The sequence below is a fragment of the Polychytrium aggregatum genome, assembly GCF_025602895.1.
Source record: "Polychytrium aggregatum strain JEL109 chromosome Unknown BJ171scaffold_5, whole genome shotgun sequence".
Lineage (NCBI taxonomy): Eukaryota > Fungi > Chytridiomycota > Chytridiomycetes > Polychytriales > Polychytrium > Polychytrium aggregatum.
The window spans coordinates 526,773-547,526 of record NW_026516207.1 but is presented as its reverse complement, the minus strand read 5'-3'; the positions used below and the strand labels follow the sequence as shown (position 1 = coordinate 547,526).

The window sequence follows — 20,754 nt, the reverse complement described above, 5'->3', positions numbered from 1 at the left end:
GCGAACGACGCAAACAGTACCTACGATTCCCCCCGCCTCTCGGGCTCAGCCATCCCCATCTGCAGAGACCTTCTGGACAAGCCGATGGGAGCACTCGGCGGCAGCTGTCGCTGGCGGATGTGAGGAGCAGCGACTCGATCCTGCCATCGCCCCTGCCGGGGGGCTGCCGAGGTGCGTGCGCTTTGGATGTGTCGGGATCATGAGAGGCTGCCGCGCTGGTCTGAAGCAAGAGGGAGGGATCGCGCAAGAGGACCGCGGCTGTCGTCGGCTGGCGGAGATTGGACAGCTGCACCCTCAGCCCAAACGCCTCTCGGCGCAGGTTTCGGACATGCTGGAGCAGCACCGCCGCGAGGAGGAAGGGCGATCTGCGCGAGTGAGCGAGCAGGACTATGGGGCGAGACAGCGCGATGGATTTAGAGCAGAGGCCGCGGTGGGCGAGCAGGCAGCAGCGGGATCGGGTTGGCACAGTGGTCGTGACGCCGCAGCCAAAGGGCCACCAGGACCCATCGGGATCAGCGTTTGTAGTTGAAGCGCACACGCAGCAGGTACTTGATCTTGATCTGGCTGACATCGTAGACGATGTACTGGGTTGTGGGAGAGGAGAGAGTGATGCCGGATGCGGTCAGAGCCCGAATGATTGCACTGTCACGCCACAGCAGCGCAGACCGGGCCAGATCAAAGCGCTCTCGTGTCTCCATCGGCGCTCACCTCGTTGTAGAGCAGCGCGCCGGACTTTGTCGTTGTCTTGGCTGGGCCCAGCGGAACCATCAAGTCTGGGTCGGCCGGATGGGGCACTTCCTTGGACGGAATCGTGCGGCCACAGCCCTTGGTGCTGTGCAGGCCATTGGGCAGAGTCGTGACATATGTTGCATAGTCTCGCTCGTACATATCGCCAAGAGCCACCTCGCAGAGGAGCAGCACGCCCGTGTTGTTGCCGGGCGAAGTGAAGCAGTAGTTTGCTGACTTTGACACCATATCTGGGCGGCATTCCAGAGGAAAGTGCAGATGCGAGTCAGATAGGCCACCGGTGACCACCCACACAACAACCCCGGGGACCAGCATCCAGCAGGTCCTCGGCACCGACACCGACCTGCAAAGTAGACACCCTTGCCGAACATGTAGCCCGTTGCCGGTGCCTCGGGAGGGGCGATTCGCAGGCCTTGGCTGTAAAACGAAACGAAACGAAACGAAACGACACAGTGAGTCACTTGGCACAGGCGCCAATCAACCACATGTGGAAAGGCTGCTTCCAGGAGCAGTCCGCTCGCTCCATTGTTCCATTGTTCCCTTGTCGTGCAGGTGAAGATGCAAATGCAGTCGCTCTTCCCGTACCTCAGAATGCCAACAAAGTTGGTCAGACGACTGCCGTGCCACAACAGCTTTTTGTTGTGCAGATCCTTGAACGATTCGTAGCGCTCCAGTTCTCCTTCGCGCTTGACGCGGAAGGCGCTCTCGATGGTCAAGCCGTACGACGAGTGTGTCGCAGCATGCGTTGAGGAAGTGTACTCATCAATGAGCTTGAACTCTTCCGAGTCGTGCGGCAGGACTTCCATGTCGGTGTGGAGCTTTCGGTAGTTGATGTCGACAGGATCTTCGAACTCATCAGAGTCTTGGCGGTCGCCAATGATCGTGGTTGCAATCTCGATCTCCAGAAGGGTGTTGAGCAGCTCCAGCTTGGATTGGATGATCTGCATGGTTGAAGCAGTTGGTGTCAAGATAGGGCATCACAGCGCTTGCATCTGCTTTCGCCCTAAAGCGCAGACAAACAAGTCGCCGGACACACTCAAGCCTGCCAATCAAACGAGACTTACTTCGTCGGTGTTGAGCAGCGGCGGCGACTTGGTGCCAAAGTCGTGTGGAATCCTGTGCAAGGCGGCAACATGAGCAGGCTGTTTCCGGCGATAAGAGCGTGGAGCAAGAGCCCAGCGCAGGGCACCGAGCGAGTACACTGGCAGGCTGCTTACAGGGTGAAAAACTTGTTTGAAAGCTGGATCCACTTGGTCTGCGTTACAGCACGACCTGTGCTTTTTTCCTCGTTAAAGAGGGCGAGCGCCTCCGAAAGCACCGAATACGCCTCTTTGATCTGCTTCTTGGTCATTTTGCCTGGTGGGAGCGGCTCGGTCAGCTGACAGTGTCCCCAAACCTGCTCGACTGTTGCTGTGCTCGTAGGCCATGTAAAGCACGAGCGCTACGCTCCGACCGCTTCCACAAGCCGACTCTATCCTTACCGAGAGGCATCTTGTTCAGATCGATTTCCAACTCAAGCAGCGTCTGTGTGGGACGGGCGGATGTCAGCATCGCATCTCGGGGGCGTCGACAGGCTCGCTACAGTGTGCCCTTGGATCGGCCGATGACCGGTATCCAGCCAAATCGTGTCACTGACCTGCCGCATCTGCTTGATATCGAACAATATCTTCATAAGATCGACAACTGGGCGTGCAAGTTTGGTCTTACTTCCGGCGGAGATCTTGGACTCTGCCGCTTTCTCGGTCTCTCCATAGTCGACCTCGAGAGGATACATCATTCGAGGGAGCTAAAGGTGCCGGTAGATGAGACAACACATCCGTTACTATCCGTTTGAGCAGGTATGTGGTATCCGTCCGCTTTCGCCGCAAGGAACGCTCGACGACTTCAGCGCGCGAGTCGCAGCCCCGATTTTCAGAGCCCTGGCAACTCGCGATATTCAAATGGCAGTCATCAGCGTAGCCGCCCCTTCCGAATCGGCCATACCTTTTGGAAGTTGTGGGTCCCGAATTCGTTCCCGGTTTTGTCCAAGTAGAGCCGTCGGAACTCGGTGCAGGCGCTTTGCAGACTCATGGATTCGCACTTGTTGCCGCCGATACTGGTTCCGACTCGACCCCAGCTGCGGAACAGCGACGCCGAGGCAGTTTTGTCGCACACCAATATTTGGAGCTTGTAAAACGAGTTCTGGTTGGTCTGGACATCGGTTTTGGCGAGGATCACCGACCACAGCGTGCCGGCATGCTGGTGCACATGGTGGGACTTGTCCAGGCCAGAATCAGGGTCGACCACAGCGCCACCCTTGAGCGTGAACTTGGCGCGCTTGACCTCGCGCTCTTCGCTTGGTTTCTGTGGAGCGAGTCGAGGTCAGATCCAAACGGAGCGGCCCGCCATTGGGACGCAATTTGGGCTCAAGTCGATGCTGCATGCGACGTGGGCTAAACATGCAGCCTTGTGCTGCCCCTCCCTTATCTGTTGATACTGACCTCCTCGAGCTCGCGCTTGGCAATCTTCTTGGGTCTGCCGTCCTGTAGCAGATACTTTGAATCGCGCCAGTCAAGGATCTTCTTCTGCTCGATGCAGTCTGTGACATAGGACTCGTCCACAACGTCGATGTTGAGGCGGAGGGCCTCCACCACCTTTCCAGAGGCCTTGGAGACCTCAGCCTTGTTGGCGACCACCAAGTTCACGGTGTCGTCGAGGGCCTTGGCGGCAGATCCTCCGGCAATGGTAATCGATCTAGCGGGGCACTCCGGAGCGGAGCACAGTCAGTCTCCGGTCGAGTTGGCTGCACAGGACAGAGGCCCGCAGGACGCTCGCAAATGGATCATACGGACTCGGCAGCAGCTCCTTACTTTTGATATTCTGCCTGGGTTTTACTGAGCTTTCCAGCAAAGCAGATGGTTTTGCCTTTGAAGGGCGTCTCAGAATCCACGACGACAAACGGCTTCTCCTGCTCTGTCGGCTCGGACGACTTGCTCTCCAGAGACGCAGAGGCAGAAGCAGATGCAGACACTTCAGACGCCACAGGACGGGCCGCCTTTGAGAAGGGGAAGGAATAAGTGCATGAAGGTGTGCACAGGCGGCAGATAGCAACACCGCTCGATATCAACAGCAAGCCCGAAGCGCCAGCCGGCCGCCTTACCCTCGTGATCAAAATGCGTGGGTGGGCTTTGAACTGAAACTTTTTGAACCAGTCGATCTCGATGCCCTTGGGGCTCTTGAACTGAGCGTGTTGGTCGGTGGAGATTAGTCATCGAATGTCGAGAAGCCCTCCAACGGTGCCAAGGCCGGTCGATGGCTCTATGGTGTCAAGGCTATGTCTCACGACCGCACACGCGAGGCAGTGGTCCCAGACAACGCAGCTTACCGCAAGGAAATGGGGCGAATTGGTTGTGTATGCACAGCGGCCCCATCTGGTCATGAAATGTGCAGATACTGGGTCAGGGCTAGACGCATATTTCGAGTCGGAGCATAGCCAGGCCAGCGGTCGGCAGTATCGGTACTTACTCGGTTCGGTGGATACATCGGTAGACCTCCTCGGAAGGCACCAGTCGAGTGACCTGGCACTCAGGGCACTGGCCACAGGGAGAGAGAGAGAGAGAGCAGATCGGTCATCGATCTCGCCGAACAGATATCGGTCTGGCTCTGCATCAAAGTCACGCTCGGGCCAAAAGTTTACCTTTTGAGCCACACCAAATGTCATGGCGTCGATCAAGAAATCCAGCATGACATCCTCCTTTGCGCCAGCATCGACATTGATGTCATTGTGGACGAGGAGGCGATAATACAAGTTCTTGCGGTCGGCAGCCTTCAGCCCATCCACCGCTGTTGCAGGAGCCAGCACGCGTTAGATAACTGACGGATCACGGCAGGTCAGAAGTAACGAGGTGGATGATGGTGTGGAGAGAGGGGACAACTGAAAAACAAAACCGGATCGAGGTGGGGTCGACACGTGGCCGTGGTCGCGCTTCGGCACACATTGACAAAACTCGCCTCGGGTGATGTTTTCACGCATGGCCCACATGGCCTTGCTCTGCTCGCGCAGCTGAGCCTTCTGGTCGGTGGGTTGGCTGGGAGTCTCGGTGGTCGCATTAGTAGCGTTGTCACTTTCGGACTTGGTCGTGACAGGCGCTGCAGTGGGCGCCGCCTCGCCCTCGTCGTCAGAGCGCTTGGTGACTTTGTGCTTTCGCTTGGGCGCTTTCTTGCGTTTGCCGTACTCATCACCACTTGCGTCGGATTGGTCAGAGTTTGACCAGCCGGACCGGTGCTTTGGAGAGGCTGCTCTCTTGGGCGCCCTCTTGGCTGCAGGCTTGGGCTTTACTGCACCAGTAGCAGCGCTGGGTGCAGCAGCGGCATCAGACTTGTCATCAGGCTTGTCATCAGGCTTGGCATCGGTGCTTGGTGTGGAGTCTTTCGTGTTTGATGTTGGGAGCAAAAAGTGCAGTGTGTCGGCATTCGATGCGCAGAAGGAGGAGCATCAGTGCGACAGTCAGCGGTGGTTTCGATTGGTGCATGATGCACTGATGGATTGAGCAGATGTTGCTGTTGCTGCCTTCGATGCTCACCTGCTCCACCGATCATTGACTTGAGGAGTTTTTGGTCGGCCTCGGAGAGCGCCGCGTATCCCATAAAGTCGGTAATGGACGAAACCGTGCCCGGATTCTTTTCAAAGAAGCACTTGGGCTGTATCGAAGGCACCATGACAATTGCGATGCAGCATTTGTCGCAGGGCAAGCATAATCGGCGGAGGCTCAGATACAAGCATGCGTTTCAATGTCATTCTTCCAGCCCACTCGGGAGACGCCTGCGGGCTGTTTGGGCACAACGTACGTGGTGCCATCCTGGAACCGTCTGCTTGAACTTGCCGTTGTCGGTCTCGACAGGCAGGGCCAGGCGCATTTCCTTGGCCTCGATTTTGCCATCACATCCTGACGAAGCACAGTCGTGCCCGAAGCAAGGGGTCAACGAGTAGCGGTGAGAGATCAGACGGGGATCCAACGGTCACGTTGGGCAATGACGATCCCATCAGGCATGCTGCGACGTACCTCGGCACTTGCTGCGGCCGGTCTTTGCGTACTCGGATACAAACCCTTCTTTGGGCTCGGCTAAGAGCAAGTAATGAACAGCGTCCTGATTAGATTGTGCCCGAGCCAAGCGCACACCGGGGACATGTTGGACTGCACGCCAGACACGATACATGCCAATCCTACCGGTGCCGTCCGCGGCGGGTTCGTCCTTGGTGTCGTTGGTGTCCTTGGTGTCGTTGGCGTCGTTGGCGTCCTGGCTGGCCGACACAGCTGCCTTGCTGCCGATAGAGTCTCGGATGCGCTCCTGGTCGTCCCATTCTGTTGGTATGGGGAAGCATGGATTACTGGCACAGTTCTGGAACAAGCGACACCGTTCATGGCGCCTCACTGCACACCATCGGATGGCTCTTGGGCGACGCTTACTGAGTTTGGTGAGACCATGGACGCTTTCCTGTGTGCCAGCAAAACGGAGAGACAGAGTGAGATATCCAGCGAGACGAATGCCGAGGCGAGCCGCCGAAGCCGTCCGTGCGAGCCGATGCAGCGGTTGCCAGATACGGAGCTGCCCTTACCGCCTCAGCGAGCTCCTTGCCCTCCTTGCGCTTGAAGAAACATTTGAGATGGAACCAAGCCGGTTGCAGACCTGCACGAGCGGTCGGGAACAGCAAGATCGCTGGTTAAACACCCCGCGTTGAGCACCCGATAGCTCGCGAGCCGCGAGTCTGAGAACACATCGACGCTGGATACGCACCATCCCAACCCTGGGCTTGCTTGAGGACGCCCATGCGGAGGTCGTCCTTTGCAATTGTGGCGAAGCATTGCTTGCATCCGGATCTGTTGGACTGAGTCGCGCAGAGGATGCAAGCGTCATCGGAGTGAGCAGGGATCAGTGTGCTGGTTGATGCTGATCAACGAAACAGACGGCCGACAAGGGGTCGCAGCAGAGTCGCAGCAGAGTCGCAGCACTGTCGCAACAGGGTCGCAGCACGGTCGCAACAGGGCCGTAGACTCACTTTGGCGTATTCGGCCAAGATATCGCCTTCCTGGCGGGAGGACATGATGGACGGGATGGACGGGGCTGGAGCAATCGGGCGAGGGGAAAGAGGCCGGCAGCCGACGATCGTGGGCTGATATCTGTGGCGAACGCAAAGCACGACCTCGCGTGGCGCCTCATGTGATGGGACACGCAGCCAAGCCAGCAACGAACGAACACCTCCCTGCTCGAGGCCCATCGTTTTCCTCTCCGGAAAGACTGCAGCGACGTGGTGGAATACTGTATTAGATGCGAGGGGTGGGTCTTTGGCAGGTAAACAGCACGGGCAATCGGGGCCAGGATGGCGGTTCTATCCGTCCATCTCCTCGTCGTCGTCGTCGGCGTCGACCCATTCTTCGCCCTCGTCCGGGATATCGTTGCGGTTGTGCTGCACCAGGAACGGTACGATCGAATTCAGCAGCTCCCGAGAGTGGGCAACGGCGCCTTCATCGGCAGTGCCATATTTTTCGTCGAGCTGGTCGCAGAGGCCGAGACAGCGGCACATTAGTCGAGCAGACAAAGCAAAGCAAAGCAAAATCCCCAAAGACGGCCACAGCGCATTTGTTGGGCAGCCGGTAGAGCTGACCAGCACTGATACCGGGGGCGGAACATGACTCCCACTTACATTCAGGACGTTCTGCAAGCATTCTTGGGCATCGGCCCAGTGGTCCAGCTTCTCTTCGAGGGTAACGCCTGCTGCGGTGCCGGCCTCATCGTCGCCACCTCCACCAGATCGATAGTATGCCCAGCCAAACAGATACCAACACTCGGGATCCTCGTCGTTTTCGAGCTGACAGGTCTGCAGAACAGCCAGGGCCTGTTCGAGCAGATGAAGCTCGAGACAGAGCTTGGCGTGGGATATTCGCTGCGGGTATGTCGGCCAGACCGAGTCGCCGGGCTTGGCAGCTCCGCCCAACCACAGGGACAGAGATTGCTGGAGAGCCTGGGTTGCTTCGCCCTCCCGGCACTGTGATAGTCGCACCGACGCCATGGTCGAGTAGACTTCGGGGCTCAGCGGGTCGTACTCGATTGCCTTGGAGACGAAAGCCTCGCATGAAGATTCGGCCTCGGGCTCGTCACTGTCGAAGCGTCGTAGATGAGACAAGTACAAGGCATTGGGGAGGGTTGAGGGCAAGCCTAAAACCAATGCGGCAGCGCACTATGTGCCTGGCACAGGACCAAGGCCGAGTCGAAAGCGAGCAAGGAGGGCATACCAGCAGTCGGTCATGTAGATTTCTGTCATTGAACACAGCGCCGATGCGAGCTTGCGCTTCAGATTGGCGGCCTGCAGGAGACATAACAGAGTGAGTGAGGCACGTCCGAGAATGCGTACGGAAGACAGGAATGCATCATCGCATCATCGCATCATCCGCTGCATGGCGCAACAGGGCCGATTCGGACTTCAGATCGATGGCGATGGTGCTTGTTCGGGCCACGCACCTCTTCCGAGCTCTGGTCAGCAATCGCCTCGATTTCCTTGAAGAGCAGAGCAACGCCCTTCTGGTAAAAGTCGATCGACTCCTTTCCGCCAGAGAGCTGGCCGAGATACAGGAACTTGGCATGGCCTTTGTTGGGCTCCAGGGCAACGGCTCGCGAAAAGTAGTTGATCGAGTTTGTGGCTGCTGTCTGGATGTCGTCGAACGAGAGCGGGGTCTGTACCGAGTTCATGAGCTCGAGCTCGACGAGGCCCATGGTCTCGAGCGCCTCGATGTGGTTCGGGTTGGACTCGAGGATCCGAGCCAGGAACTTGCGCGCCAGATCGGGCTGGCAGTCCTCGATGGCCTTGAGGGCCTGCTGCAGCAGCAGCGAGGGATCGTATTCGGGCTTGCTCTTGGCTTCGGCGGTCTTGGCCGAGCCGATGACCTTCTTTTTGAGACCCATGGTGTGCAACTGCCAGACAAATTCGTCGGCGCGGTAAGGCAAACAAACGCTTTTTGGCGACTGTTGGCTCCAACGACAGGCGATCCTGGCTCTGTCTGGCTCGGTGGTCGGTGGTCGGTGGTCGGGTTCTGTTGGCGCTGGCTGTCCCAGTCGACCCAGCTCAGCGCTGCGTGGCTCGCGACCAAGTCGCCAAAAAAAAAAAAGCTGCTCACCTGACACGGCGCCGTTTGGCCGCGCCTTACGTCAGCAACAGAAGCTCCGACGGTCAGGGCAGACAGCCAGGGCGCCTCCGCGAAGGGCCTGACTTGCACTCACATCTCCCACACCATGGCTCGACTCAGCTCCGGCTACTTGATCCCAGAGATTGGCCTTGGCGTCTACCTGGCCAACGGCAACGAAGCATACCAGGCGGTCCTGACGGCCCTCAAGGTAAACCCACTGTTGCAGCTGGACTGCGGATGGGCTGTGGGCTCTGTGCTGCAGCTCGCATTCATCGCGGCCTCTTCGGCTGGCTGACCGTTCGGCTTGGCCTGCCTGCGCACCTCGTCTCTGGCTGATTTGCCATCCGCACGCTCTGGCGTGAACCCACAGCATGGATATCGCCACATCGACACCGCCTCGTTCTATCGCAACGAAGCCGAAGTCGGCAGGGCCATCCACGACTCTGGTCTGCCTCGCGAAGATGTCTTCATCACAACCAAGGTAGGGGCCGCCTCCGATGACAGTCCCCTCGGCCAAATGCATCCGGTTTTCGCTAACACATCTTGACGGGTCGCTCGTCTCTTCGTGTCTGTCCTGCCTCTGCACCGTAGGTCTGGAACAGCGATCAGGGCTACGAAAACACCCTCGCGGCATGCGAGTCGTCGCTCAACAAGCTCGGCACAACCTTTATCGATCTCTACCTGATGTAGGTGCAGACGGCATTCATTTCATCGATGCATGATAGTGAGTCTGTATTATGAATGCCGTGCAGCGAGTTGTCTCCGTGAGTGCCGTGTGTCGTGCGCCGTGTATCGATCGATATCTCTGCACCGGGCACTTGCACCACGCACTTGGACCTGCCGCCAGCATGGTCGTTTTAATGCTACATTCTTTCCCCAAAGCCATGCGCCGGTGCCAGAGACCCGCAAGGAGACCTATCGAGCCCTCGAAAAGCTGGTCGAGGAACGCAAGGTACGCTCGATCGGCATCTCCAACTACAACATCCACCACATCGAGGAGCTCAAGACCTACGCCAAGATCATGCCAGCCGTCAATCAGATCGAGCTATCGCCCTACCTCCAGCGCCGCAGTTTGGTGCAGTACTGTCAGGACAACGGAATCGTCCTCGAGGCGTACTCGCCCTTGACTCGTGGAGAGAAGGTGGGCAGCTGGGCAACAGCAGTGCCGCGGCGGTGATGCAGGAGAGCGACCAGTCGCCCCCCCCCAGACGGAGTACTCCGGGAGCACCATGCTCATGTTCTACATTTTCATCGGCTGCAGTTGAACGACCCTCCTCTGGTTCGCATCGCGCAGCAACACGGCAAGACGACCGCTCAGGTCCTGATCAAGTGGTGTCTCAAGAAGGGATATGTGACCCTGCCCAAGTCCGTCAACGAGTCGCGCATCATCCAGAATTTCACCGTAAACGATTTTGACTTGAGCGCAGAGGACATGAATGTCCTCGATGGTCTCGAGTGCGGACTGATGGTTGCATGGAATCCCCTCGAATGGGAGTGATTGCTGCGAGTGCTCTGGCCTGCTGTGCTCCGGGCAAGGTGACCATGCGGCACTTCGTGAAAGCTGCTTGTGCTTGGGAGCCGAATATATGGGGTGGTGTGGCCTACAGCGCATCCAAAATGAAATGCGGTATCCCGTTGGGTCAGTGCTGTCCTTTCTTTCTGGATCCTGAATACGCCCCTTCCACTATCCACCATGACCAAACAGCGTGTCCAAGGAGACTGGCGGTGCGGTTGCCTCTGGGGATGTCTCGTGGATACAAGGAAAGGAAGACGCATCCAGCCCATGGAGACTCGGACTTGCCAGGCATTTCGAGCATTTTCCACCATCACCAACGACACCCAAGGCCCAACGACAAACCATGAGCGACGAAGCGATGTGCGATGGGGAAACAAAATCTATGTGTATTATCGACAAGCTATGCATGGGGGAGGAGCAGTGACGATGACAGCATTCTGTCAATCGATTGCTAGCCCCGGACTGACTCGCAGACCGCGGATGGAGAATGGGTGGAGTGGAGTGGGATGGGATGGAATGGGGGAGGGGCAAGAGACCGGGGCCCGACCCGAAAGGACCGGAGCATGACAGACGCAACGAGAGATTAGAGATATCGCGACAGACTCGGCTCAGTCTGCTCTGAAAAGACAGACCGGGTGTCCCAGTTGCGAGACAGAGAGCCTGGATCGTCGCCGCGCTCAAGGTCGGGACGGGCCGGCGGGTAGAAGGTGGCTTCCTTGCGAAGTTCTTCCAAGCGATGGTGTGCAAGGGCCGATGGCGTGGGTACTCGGCTGATGCTGGGTGGAGTAGCGGAATGCAGGGCATATTTGTCGCTGAAGGGCGACAGCTCCATGGATGACTTGGGATCCTGAGGATGACCGTGCTCGTCAGCCAGGGTGGCGTCGGAGCTTGAAGTGGGAGACGGCTTGGCGACCGGCTGCATATCCAGGCCAGACTCCAGGGCGTCGATGTGATCGGACTGCATCGAGAAACGAAAGACGCTCTCGTGGCTGTACGAGAAGGGAGGGGTGTCGTCATCGTCATCGATGGGATCGTCAAAGTTGTCGAATACGTTGACGGTGGCGCCTGTTGCGTCGGGTGGCTGGCGATACAGCGGGCTGGATGCTACCGGCGAAACCGTGGATGGGTAATCCAACCGGGACGGCGACAAGGGCGAGACCGAGGCGGCCGTTGGTGGGACGGTGCCCAAGGGCGAGTGCGGCTTTGACTTCACCGACGACGAATGTCGGGTCACGGGCGAGGGGAAGCGCTCGGGGAACTGTCTCGAGACGGGCGAGGTGTGCTGCTGGACATCAGGGAACCGTTGCGGCGACAAGAGCGATGGGCGGACGGCCGACTTTGGTGGATACGCTACGGTGTCGGATGCAGAGCCTGGCTGGGAATCGAGAGAGGGTCTCCCTGGGATGGGCAAGGCAGGCGTGGAAACGCGAATGGTTCAGCACACACAGGGACAGGACGCAGGTGCGACGTGATCATGGCAGAGGTGGCACCCATGGCCTTCGAAAGCATCGACTCGGGCTGGGCCGAGTTGCCTTGGCGCTTACCTGACGACGAGTCGAACGATGGCCGGGAGCCTGGGATAACCACGTCGTACCCAATGATATCCGAGTCCGGAACAGGTTCGTCCGAGGAGGCGCCCGAGGCCATCGTGCCCGAGACAAAGGTGAGCTGCTGCTGCGGCGGGTCGTCGCTGTTCTTGCGGCGATGGGACGACTTTTTGGTCAATCGCTCGGTCGCGGCATTGGCGAGATTGACGACAGGCTTGACAAGGTCCTTGACCGGCTGTAGCAGCGACAGCGAGCCCGAGCCTGAGCCCGAGTGGACCGAGGAGATGGTCGACTTGACAGAGCCGAGCTGGATATGCTCGTTGAAGCCCGTGACGCTCTGGCTTGTTGGCGAGAAGGGGCGCGACGGATCGGTGCTGGGCCAATATGGTGCCGGAGTGGAGGCTGAGAAGGAGCTGGTGGTGACAACATGGTTCCAGGAGCCCTCGCCGTCAAAGAACAGCGGCGTCGATATGGGCAGACGGGTGGACGCCAGCGGAGGGGCCGACCGGGGACTGGGAAAGCCAAAGAAGCGCTTGGCTGTCAGACCAGAGGCCCCAGGCGGCGGTGTTGGGGGAAAGGTGATGGAAGGATGCGGCGACGAATCGACCTTGTAGCCAAAGTGCTTGGACGATAGGGCAGCCACTTTCCGAGATCGGTATATCAGACCCGCGACAACGATCAGGGTCATGGCACCCGTGACGACCAGCGAGGCGACGATGATTCGGGAGTCGAAGGGCGGCGGCGGCGGCAGGGGAGCCGCCCAGCTGGGGCTGCGGGTGTCTGTCGGGATAGGCGAGCGGGAGGCGGCGGCAATGCCGAAAGCCGAGGGGCTGGTCAGGGTCGCTGACAGCTGCGAGGGGTCGGCCGTGACGGTGTTCTGGAGCGACGATGTTGGCATCGGCATCAGATTTGCGGCCGAGACCGAGGTCTGCAGCCACGGCGAAGGACTGGACCCAGAGCTGGTGATGCTGGTCGAGGCTGCTAGCGACAGCGAGGCACTGGAGATAGTGGAGGAGAAGGCATCTTGGGTGGCAGGCTGGGACGACATCAAGACAAGACCACGGCAGGCGAGACAACGAGCGACGTTGACGGGCGGAAAGATATCGATGGTCTGCGGAGACTCGGGGCGGGAGGGGAGCGAATGCCAGGGAGCCGACCCAAGAGGCCGAGAGGGACAGGACCGGGCGAGAGAATAGAGCTTGGGGAGAGGAAGGGGCCGCTTGCCGGAGAGCAACGAGGGCGGCCGAGCGAAGGATTTGTGGACGGACGGATGAGCGGATGGATGAATGAATGGAATGGATGGGGGAGTGCCAGGACAGACGAGCGAAACGAAGAGCCAAAGCCGGCCGAGAACAGGCCGCCGGCGAGACCGTGGCGAGACCGTGGCGAGAACACAGCGGGAGTGCAGCGAGAACGGGGCCCCGGCACGCGGGGGGCGTGCTGGGATACAGCGAATGAGTGTGCGGGCCACAGCGACAGCGACAGCGGGCTTGTCGCCTCCATTTCCGGATGTGCTCCGCAAGCAGTTCCAGCGGCGCCCTGCCTGTACGACACAGCGCGTGCCAGCGCCGCCGCGCGGTGCGGCCCCGTGCCGGATCCGCGCAGCCTCTGTGGGCCTGAAATAGCTGCTCGGACAGCGGACCGGGCACCCGTGGACGCGCCACAGACAGGGCAGCGTCGCACAGGCGCTGCGTTGTGGATCGGATTGCGGCCACTCGCACACCGCGGCTGCGCGGGACCACAGGGCCTGTCTCCTGTGGCTGTCGTCGGTGGCTGGGGCAGTCGCTATCACTCGCGAGCACGCCCCTGCGGCTGTCTGCGCTGCCGTGAGTGCGAGTCCAAGTGCATATGAGTCCAAGTCCAAGCGCGAGTGCGAGTGCGAGTGCGAGTGCAGACCAACGAAGCAAGATGCGCGCTGGAGCGCCTGGGTCGTTTGGGTGCGGCCAGAGCGGGCTGGAAGCGCGGACACGTCTGTGCGGGCGCGCCGCCATCGGGGCCAATCGACGCGCGCGGGTCTGTGCTGCACAGGGACAGTGGCGCGATCGCGCTGTGGCTTTGCCTTTGCAGTGTCCGTTCGATGGCGCTGTACACCTCCGCAACAGTCACCTGCCGAGCACGCCGGCTGCTGCAATTTGGACAACGTGTTGAACAGACACCGTCCCAGTCGGACAAGAACCCGCCGTCGCTGCGAGTCAGAGCAAGTCAGAGCAAGAAACATGCCTCGCACTATCAATTTATTCCGGCCCCCTCGCGGCTGCTCATCTCGGCCACCTGAAAGTCACGTTGTATGTGACGCAGCAAAGTTGGAATCCGGCCATGGTCGACGGGAGGTGTTTGACTCCCTTGTGCAGAGTGTGTGTGTGCAAAGTGTGTGTGTGACGGCGAGAGGCTTCTCGCCTTCCCTCGGGGGTCTCTCGCCAGAGACTGCTCTTCTCGCCGACCGAGGTGGCTCCGAGAGCGCGCTTTTTCGTTCTCGCTCAATTTATTAACAAGATATTTTTTCATAGTGTCGGATGAGGAAGGAAGACGCAGGGCAAAGAGCAATATCGCTGGAGTGGATTTAATCGTGGTTCGAGCGTCGATCAAAGTCGTTCAGCCAGATCCGTCCGCATTACCCAATCTAACGTGGGATATTTGTATTTCGCGCTATGCACGATACCTCGCATGCCACATATCGCATATCGCATATTGCATGCCGTATAATCGCATCCTGTTACGCGTCACGGATCGTTCTCGTTCATGAAATGCTCGACCGGCCTATTTCTTGAAGGCAAATGAGAGCTTGCCTCGCTTGGTCCCGCTGCTGCTGCTGCTGCTGCCAAGGCCGAAGCTGACCTTGGGTGCCGCGGGTGCCGTCTGTCCGTCCGTCGGGGCCGGCGTCGGCGGCTCCTCGGGCTGTCCGGGTGCCGACTCCAGCGAGCTCCATCCCCGCTTGCTGGCGGTGCTGTTGTCGGTGTCTGGGACGGCCTGCTTCCAGCCGCCAGAGCCAGAGCCCGTCGCTGCTGCAGCCGGTGTCCGGTCCTCGTCCACTCTGTTGCTGCTGATGTCGGACACTTCTCTTGGCACCGCCGCAGGGTCGGCTTGGGCAGCAGAGGCAGCAGAGGCAGCAGCCGGCACGACGATACCTGCTGCTGCCATCTGCTTTCGGAGCTCCCGCTCCTCGCGGTTGCGCTCGCGCTCCCGTCTGCGATTGTCGGGATCGGCCAACGTTCCCGATGCTCCCAGGCCGCTCTTCTTGGTCATCTCGAGCATGTCCTTGAAGCGCTTCTTGTGGTTGTGGTCGTATGAGGACAGATGCGTCTCGTACTCGGAGATCTTGCTATACTGCTTGTCGCAGAGCTTGCAGTAAAACGACGCCATCGCCGCCTTGACGTCGCTCTTGATGGCTTCCTTGCGGGCAACTTCTTCCTGTCCTCGCCGGCCGCGGGGAACAAAAGCAAACACCAGAGGCGATAAAAACCAGATCCACACTTATCGTTGCCAGAATGTGAGCGTCGGATCTTTGGATCGGCGACCCAGCCAGCCAAACCGACACACCTCTGAATAAACCAGCAACGGCTATCTGCTGAGCCCCGGCGCTCGACAATCTCTGCAGAGTCCCGACACTTGATGCTCGACGCTCGACGCTCGACGAGCCCGGCTGAATCTCAACGCTGCCTTACCTCTCGCTTGACTCGCTGCTCGTCGGTTTCGTTGCCAATGACGATGCTCTCGAGCTCCTTCCGTCTCGCCGTGCTGGCCGCATGATAATAGTCGTACTCCTCCTGCTTGCCGACACCCCAGGTGTCATCTTTGAAGCTGATCAGAACAGGATCGACTCGGCCTGGGTTCACAGTAACGCCACCGTCCAGTCGTCAGCCAGCATGTTTCAGAATCGGGTCAGATCGATGGCCAGCGGAGGTAGCCACAAATGTCGTTTCCTCCGCGACACTTTGCGCCCGTCATCCTTCATCCAGACGTCTAACCTTGCTCATATTTGCCGAGCCCGGTGCCGGCCTTCCATCCCATCTTGCTCAGCATTCTAAATCCAAGGTTGGTGGCTTCGATCGGACGATCGATCGACGACCGCACAATGTCGGCGGCGTCCTCCTGAAGCTGCTCCACGACCCGATCCATAAGATCGGCATCGGCATTGACATTGGCACCGGCAGCGTCATCGACAGCTTCGCCGTCGACAGACTTGGCATCCATGGTTTTGCGCAGACTCGATTGGTTGCTGTGTGAGATCAACAGAAGAAAATCGGGAGGAGCGGTTTCCTGCCTGGGGGAGATCGGACCCAAACCTGGTGTCCGCGCTCGTGCTGGGGTCTCTGGCTCCACACCCCAACCGCTTTTTGCGCCAAACGAAACGACGAATCGCGCGCAACCAAGCGAGCTTCGCTATCGGCGACAAGCTCGGCCTGAGCAACATGGTTCCGGTTCCAGTCCCTACTGTTACAGCCAATCCAATAAAACACGGGACACTTTGATTTTTGATCGTTGACCGAATATTTTGTCGCCCAATACCATCGCGCGCTGGCCATGACTATTCTGCGTTGTGGTGCTGCTGCCATCCACAGCCCGAGAAACGTTGCCTCGATATTCAGTGTATCCAAGAGCATCGTTCACCGCTGGCACTGCATCACGACGTCAAGACAAGGGCTATGCATTCAGCCCTCGGAGGCAGCGGTTTGCTCGGTTCGTCCCTCGGAAACTGCCAAAGTGATCTGGTCTATTTCTCATAGCTTGGCTTGACGCTGACATATGGGATCGTGAGGGTGCTCATGTCTAAAGTGTACAGCGATATCAATGCAGCCTGGGCCCATGCTGCGACGCACCAAAAACCTTCATTGAGCACGGGCATTTGGCTGTTTCGGGGAGGGGGAGTAGCGGAGGGGAAGATTTGTATTCAAGATCGATGGGAACAAGCTGTTTATCGACCTCGAAATCACGGAGAAGGTGTACAAGAAAGGCATCCCGTTTTGGTTTGTGAACACATCTAAGGGATATCGATCGGCTCTATACTCTATCTATGACCAGGGAGAGAGCTTTCTTTCTCCATCCCTGTTAGTCTATCGTCTAGCTTTGCTTCGTATACACGCGACAGTCACTCTGTCGGCATTCGCTTGTGCTTGTATCCAGAACCGGCATCAGAACCGGCCCGGGTCTATCCAAACGTGCAAATCAACACCGGCAAGGGCCAACAACTCCCTTCGTACCGGAACAGTAGGTCACAAGCACCCCGAAACTAAAGACTGGACATTGGCATCACACCAGGGGAAGAGGTAGCAACCCTATCCCTCGCAGCAATTCCAATCCCAGGATCAACCAATCGAGCTCTCCAACAGAGCCACTTCTACGTTCGCACATGTCTAGAAACACTGCAACATCCTCCCTCTTGGATAGGATCTCAAGTAAAAACAAATTCTACGGCGGAGGAAGAAGAGGGGGTAGAAGAGGGGGTCAGAGGAGGAGGAGGAGGAGGAGGAGGAGGAGGAGGAGGCAGAAGAGGAGAGGAGGAGGGTATATCAAAGGAATTTGAAAACTTATGGCAATAGCGAAAGCGAAGCAATCTATACAGTGCCACCGCCGTCGCAGGGTCGGCACCTAAACCAAAGGCTGCGTGGTCGGCACGCTCTGGACAACAAAAGTGGTAATCTCGGTGAGGCTGCAAGGGCAAAGCACAGATGATACCCGTGGTGAGCAAAAATAATAATAGAGAGGGGCTAACCGGCGGCGTCGGCTTATTTCTCCATTGCGATGACCTGCCGTTGGCTTTGGGGTTGAGTGGGATATGGTTTTCCAACAGAGTCTCTTGAGACCAATCTGCAGTGGCGTTGGCTTTGAGGTTCTGGTGCCACCTGTCCCTCCCCCGGCTGGGAAGCATGGATGTCCAATCAGCCTCCTCGAGGAGGCGAGACCCAGCCAAAGGGGCCGGATCGTCTTTTGTCGGTCTGTCGCTCGGCCTCTCGGGCCACATTCACGGCCTTGCCGACCTTGGCGAGCTGGCGACAAGTGTCAAAAACACGACACACAATGATCTTGATGCGATTGTGCTTCTCGGCCGTGCGCGGCTTGACCTTGGTTTGGACGGCGCCCTGGAGGTATAGACCCACGAGGAAGCCGACGGTGCAAGTCCAGGAGCTGGCCCACATGAGTCTCTCGGCGCCGTTGGAGCCCGTGGGAAAGGCCCCGCCTCGGGTCGGATGGCGGATGAGGTACTCAAACTTCCAGGGCGCAACTCGCAGGGTCTCGATCGAAGCTGGTGCCGCCGGGCCCGATGTAAATCCCTGGTCGGACGTGGGGGCCAGACACTTGGGTCCGCACGTTTTGATGTCGAGGTAGTGCCACAGCAGCTCCTGATTGTCGACATTGACGAGGGTCGATGAGGTTGAGCCAAGCGAGCTGCAGGACGAAAAGGTCGAGCCTGACTGCGACTTCATGATCTCAAAGAGACCGCACTTGCGGCGCTGGCCATTGGAGGCCCGCAGTGGGTTCGAGCGGCACTTTTCAATGTACAGCTGCATATCTCGCCACTCCTCGAGCTCGGTCAAGAACGGGCACTCCGAGGCCGTGATACCATAGAGGACGGGGATGCACGTTGGCTCGTCGAGGACCCATCGGGCAACTTTCTTCTTGACCCTGAACTCACACGCACGCCAGTAGCGCGGGTCGTAGTGCGAAAGGACGAGGTCGACGGTGAACTGCCGGGCACCATCCGAGTCGGTAAAGTGCAGCGTGATGGTGACGGGAGAGGCCGGGCCTGGACAGCCCTTGGTATGGCTCTTGGTTGTGGCCGGCAAAGCGGTGCTGTCGCAGCCGGGGCCGGGCAAGGAACCGGGGTCGCAGCCGGGCCGCAAGTCTCGAAAGAACGGGGCAGGGAGGATTTGAAGCTTGCGCAGAATCAAAAACTCGCACAGGCGCAGAAACAGAACCGATGCCCGACGCAGGCGGAGCAGCTGGGCGGTGGGAAGCAGCGACAGAATCTGGATCAAGAGCTCGGACGGGAGCGCTCCAAAAGCTACAGGCATCGTGGGTGCGGGTTTGAGGTCGACAAGTCTTTTGGCGATTGAAAAGACCATCGCGGGGTGCGGGAGAGAAAGTCTAAGGATGAGGGCGGTGGGGAAGGGCACTGGATAAAGATATCGAACGGTTATATGGCGAGAAAGTCTGTGGAGACCACCGATATCGAGTCGGGGGCAGGGCGAGGTGTCGCAGATGTATGGGTGTGCGGCGGGCAGGAGCACAGGGAGGCGATATTTGTTGTGCCGATGTTGACGATTTGTTTGCGAGCAGTCGGTAACAATCTCAGTGCGTCTCGACGAGGATGCTCAGCCGCACGACGAAGGAGCAGAGAGTGTCGACTGAACCACACCGCCAGCACTGGTGTGTGTGGAGGGGGGGGAATGCAAACGAAAGTAACCCGGACGACACTTTCATCAACACAGGGCTCGCAGTGTTTGTATCGGTGGGCTGCGAGCTGTTCTAGCAAAATCGCCCCTCGTGATTGACCAGCGGGGCACGGGTGCTGGCAAAGATGTTTGTTGCATCGGGTTCTGGATCCGAGCGGTGCTCTGCGGGTGCCATGGCCAGTTGCCACTTGAGAGAAACGGGGCTCGAGGGGGAGGGCTCGCATTCCAAAAGTAGATGCGCTGGATACATTCGATCGCACAGCTCCTGCAAGATGGGCGAGGCCTCCTTGGGATCCTCGGGCTCCTCGGGCTGCCCCCAACATTGCATATACTGGAGCAAGGGACGTTCATTTGATTTATTCCGTCGGTCTTTGATAATCTGTCATGTCAGACATGTTCCTGGGCCTCACTGACCGATATCTGTTGTTGTCGTCGCCGGTCACGCCGTGGGAACGGATGATCGGTGAAGCTCTCGGGAGCGCTGAGGATGGAGGCATCTGTTTGCTAGTGGCGAATCGTTCCTCGGCACTACCAATTATTCAGGGGAGAAAGAGTAGACCGTCGTCTCGGTGCTCGGGATTCCTGGATGCGAAACGCTGTATGCTTGTGAACCCAGCAATACAGCATCGAGAGACAGCATCGAGAGACAGCGTCGAGAGACAGCGTCGAGAGACAGATGCAGCAACAGACATGTCGCAGGCGCCAATCCACTGAGCCAGCACAATGAGACATATGTCTGGACTGTCTCTGTCTCTGGCTCTGACTCTGCCTCTGCCTCGGTCTCTGTCAGCCTCTGTCTCTGGCTCTGCCTCTGCCCCGTCCTTTTGCTCTGCCACCCATTCTGCCTCGTCTGCGCGTCTGGACAACGCGGCCACTGCGGCAACGGCCGCTCTGGCATTTTCCGTCGCAACCAAATGCAGCTTCATTTGCCACGTGACCGGTGCGTCATTTGCTCTGCCACCGGCTGTGCGACGTGCTTTGGCGAGACGGGCGGTCTCTCGGCGGGCTCTCGGCGGTCTCTCGGTAGGCTCTCGCCCGCCCTGGCCCACGACAATGCCCGCAGCGAGACGGCGCTGGCCCAATCACCCGCTCTCGCCTCGCTCTCGCCCGGGTCTCGCTGATTGAGTCTGCTTTTTTTCGGTGCCGCGATCGCTCTTCTGCCCGGTCTGCTGCTGTTCCTCTCGAGTCTGTCGTCGTCGCTGCTCTTGCGTCGGTCTGTCCAGGCCTCTCCCCTTCCCTTCCCCTTTCACCTCCCCTCTCCGCCTCCCCCCAACCACTCGCCTGTCCTTCTGTTTGATCTCTGTTTGCTTCTGTATCCAAGCAGCTCATTAGAATCTGAGTTGGGATCAGACTGAGGTAATAGCCGTCGCCTGCGTCATCTGCGCTTTGGGGAA

At 58.8% G+C, this 20,754-nt stretch overlaps 6 protein-coding genes across 6 annotated transcripts; 2 read left to right on the top strand and 4 right to left on the bottom strand.

Moving 5' to 3' along the window:
• Nucleotides 1-358: 358 nt before the first annotated feature.
• BJ171DRAFT_438502 (poly polymerase catalytic domain-containing protein) lies at nucleotides 359-6,856 on the bottom strand. Its single transcript, XM_053108000.1, has 24 exons — nucleotides 6,785-6,856; nucleotides 6,523-6,613; nucleotides 6,344-6,414; nucleotides 6,195-6,222; nucleotides 5,955-6,089; nucleotides 5,790-5,849; nucleotides 5,575-5,672; nucleotides 5,310-5,427; nucleotides 4,738-5,154; nucleotides 4,424-4,569; nucleotides 4,252-4,319; nucleotides 4,112-4,157; nucleotides 3,887-3,967; nucleotides 3,597-3,781; nucleotides 3,228-3,480; nucleotides 2,731-3,090; nucleotides 2,384-2,533; nucleotides 2,229-2,271; nucleotides 1,965-2,103; nucleotides 1,812-1,863; nucleotides 1,333-1,688; nucleotides 1,091-1,164; nucleotides 709-977; nucleotides 359-584 (listed from the first exon to the last, which is right to left on the bottom strand). The coding sequence occupies exons 1-24, from the start codon at nucleotides 6,827-6,829 to the stop codon at nucleotides 513-515; spliced, it is 3,357 nt and encodes a 1,118-aa protein (XP_052970288.1). The 5' UTR covers nucleotides 6,830-6,856; the 3' UTR covers nucleotides 359-512.
• A 156-nt stretch (nucleotides 6,857-7,012) lies between these two features.
• Nucleotides 7,013-8,860, bottom strand: BJ171DRAFT_490641 (uncharacterized protein). The gene is made up of 4 exons (XM_053109635.1): nucleotides 8,245-8,860; nucleotides 8,019-8,089; nucleotides 7,430-7,883; nucleotides 7,013-7,279 (listed from the first exon to the last, which is right to left on the bottom strand). Exons 1-4 carry the CDS (start codon nucleotides 8,683-8,685, stop codon nucleotides 7,115-7,117), a joined length of 1,131 nt encoding a protein of 376 aa, XP_052970287.1. The 5' UTR covers nucleotides 8,686-8,860; the 3' UTR covers nucleotides 7,013-7,114.
• Nucleotides 8,861-8,994: 134 nt separating this feature from the next.
• Nucleotides 8,995-10,721, top strand: BJ171DRAFT_490638 (putative reductase). The gene is made up of 5 exons (XM_053109634.1): nucleotides 8,995-9,114; nucleotides 9,277-9,387; nucleotides 9,498-9,592; nucleotides 9,789-10,047; nucleotides 10,168-10,721. Exons 1-5 carry the CDS (start codon nucleotides 9,013-9,015, stop codon nucleotides 10,402-10,404), a joined length of 804 nt encoding a protein of 267 aa, XP_052970286.1. The 5' UTR covers nucleotides 8,995-9,012; the 3' UTR covers nucleotides 10,405-10,721.
• Nucleotides 10,722-10,783: 62 nt separating this feature from the next.
• BJ171DRAFT_490637 (uncharacterized protein) lies at nucleotides 10,784-13,286 on the bottom strand. The gene is made up of 2 exons (XM_053109633.1): nucleotides 11,967-13,286; nucleotides 10,784-11,820 (listed from the first exon to the last, which is right to left on the bottom strand). The coding sequence occupies exons 1-2, from the start codon at nucleotides 13,015-13,017 to the stop codon at nucleotides 11,006-11,008; spliced, it is 1,866 nt and encodes a 621-aa protein (XP_052970285.1). The 5' UTR covers nucleotides 13,018-13,286; the 3' UTR covers nucleotides 10,784-11,005.
• A 1,156-nt stretch (nucleotides 13,287-14,442) lies between these two features.
• BJ171DRAFT_490632 (uncharacterized protein) lies at nucleotides 14,443-16,428 on the bottom strand. The gene is made up of 3 exons (XM_053109632.1): nucleotides 15,935-16,428; nucleotides 15,632-15,792; nucleotides 14,443-15,377 (listed from the first exon to the last, which is right to left on the bottom strand). The coding sequence occupies exons 1-3, from the start codon at nucleotides 16,158-16,160 to the stop codon at nucleotides 14,727-14,729; spliced, it is 1,038 nt and encodes a 345-aa protein (XP_052970284.1). The 5' UTR covers nucleotides 16,161-16,428; the 3' UTR covers nucleotides 14,443-14,726.
• A 1,470-nt stretch (nucleotides 16,429-17,898) lies between these two features.
• Nucleotides 17,899-18,302, top strand: BJ171DRAFT_490629 (uncharacterized protein). The gene has a single exon (XM_053109631.1). It carries the CDS (start codon nucleotides 17,994-17,996, stop codon nucleotides 18,291-18,293), a length of 300 nt encoding a protein of 99 aa, XP_052970283.1. The 5' UTR covers nucleotides 17,899-17,993; the 3' UTR covers nucleotides 18,294-18,302.
• The last annotated feature ends 2,452 nt before the right edge of the window (nucleotides 18,303-20,754 follow it).

What these genes read in the sequence shown, in the direction of transcription:
- BJ171DRAFT_490632 (XM_053109632.1), bottom strand. Translation starts at nt 16,160, where the DNA reads ATGGATGCCAAGTCTGTCGACGGCGAAGCTGTCGATGACGCTGCCGGT. An exon ending in GCTCGGCAAATATGAGCAAG is followed by an intron (nt 15,793 to 15,934) that starts GTTAGACGTCTG and finishes CTGTGAACCCAG; the next exon opens with GCCGAGTCGATCCTGTTCTG. An exon ending in AGCAGCGAGTCAAGCGAGAG is followed by an intron (nt 15,378 to 15,631) that starts GTAAGGCAGCGT and finishes CGGCGAGGACAG; the next exon opens with GAAGAAGTTGCCCGCAAGGA.
- BJ171DRAFT_490637 (XM_053109633.1), bottom strand. Translation starts at nt 13,017, where the DNA reads ATGTCGTCCCAGCCTGCCACCCAAGATGCCTTCTCCTCCACTATCTCC. An exon ending in ATCGTTCGACTCGTCGTCAG is followed by an intron (nt 11,821 to 11,966) that starts GTAAGCGCCAAG and finishes TGCCCATCCCAG; the next exon opens with GGAGACCCTCTCTCGATTCC.
- BJ171DRAFT_490641 (XM_053109635.1), bottom strand. Translation starts at nt 8,685, where the DNA reads ATGGGTCTCAAAAAGAAGGTCATCGGCTCGGCCAAGACCGCCGAAGCC. An exon ending in ATCTACATGACCGACTGCTG is followed by an intron (nt 7,884 to 8,018) that starts GTATGCCCTCCT and finishes ACGCTTCGACAG; the next exon opens with TGACGAGCCCGAGGCCGAAT. An exon ending in GCTTGCAGAACGTCCTGAAT is followed by an intron (nt 7,280 to 7,429) that starts GTAAGTGGGAGT and finishes CTCTGCGACCAG; the next exon opens with CTCGACGAAAAATATGGCAC.
- BJ171DRAFT_490638 (XM_053109634.1), top strand. Translation starts at nt 9,013, where the DNA reads ATGGCTCGACTCAGCTCCGGCTACTTGATCCCAGAGATTGGCCTTGGC. An exon ending in ATGTCTTCATCACAACCAAG is followed by an intron (nt 9,388 to 9,497) that starts GTAGGGGCCGCC and finishes TCTGCACCGTAG; the next exon opens with GTCTGGAACAGCGATCAGGG. An exon ending in CCTTGACTCGTGGAGAGAAG is followed by an intron (nt 10,048 to 10,167) that starts GTGGGCAGCTGG and finishes CATCGGCTGCAG; the next exon opens with TTGAACGACCCTCCTCTGGT.
- BJ171DRAFT_438502 (XM_053108000.1), bottom strand. Translation starts at nt 6,829, where the DNA reads ATGTCCTCCCGCCAGGAAGGCGATATCTTGGCCGAATACGCCAAA. An exon ending in CCAAGCGCGAGCTCGAGGAG is followed by an intron (nt 3,091 to 3,227) that starts GTCAGTATCAAC and finishes CTCGCTCCACAG; the next exon opens with AAACCAAGCGAAGAGCGCGA. An exon ending in AACTTTGTTGGCATTCTGAG is followed by an intron (nt 1,165 to 1,332) that starts GTACGGGAAGAG and finishes TTCGTTTTACAG; the next exon opens with CCAAGGCCTGCGAATCGCCC.
- BJ171DRAFT_490629 (XM_053109631.1), top strand. Translation starts at nt 17,994, where the DNA reads ATGCGATTGTGCTTCTCGGCCGTGCGCGGCTTGACCTTGGTTTGGACG.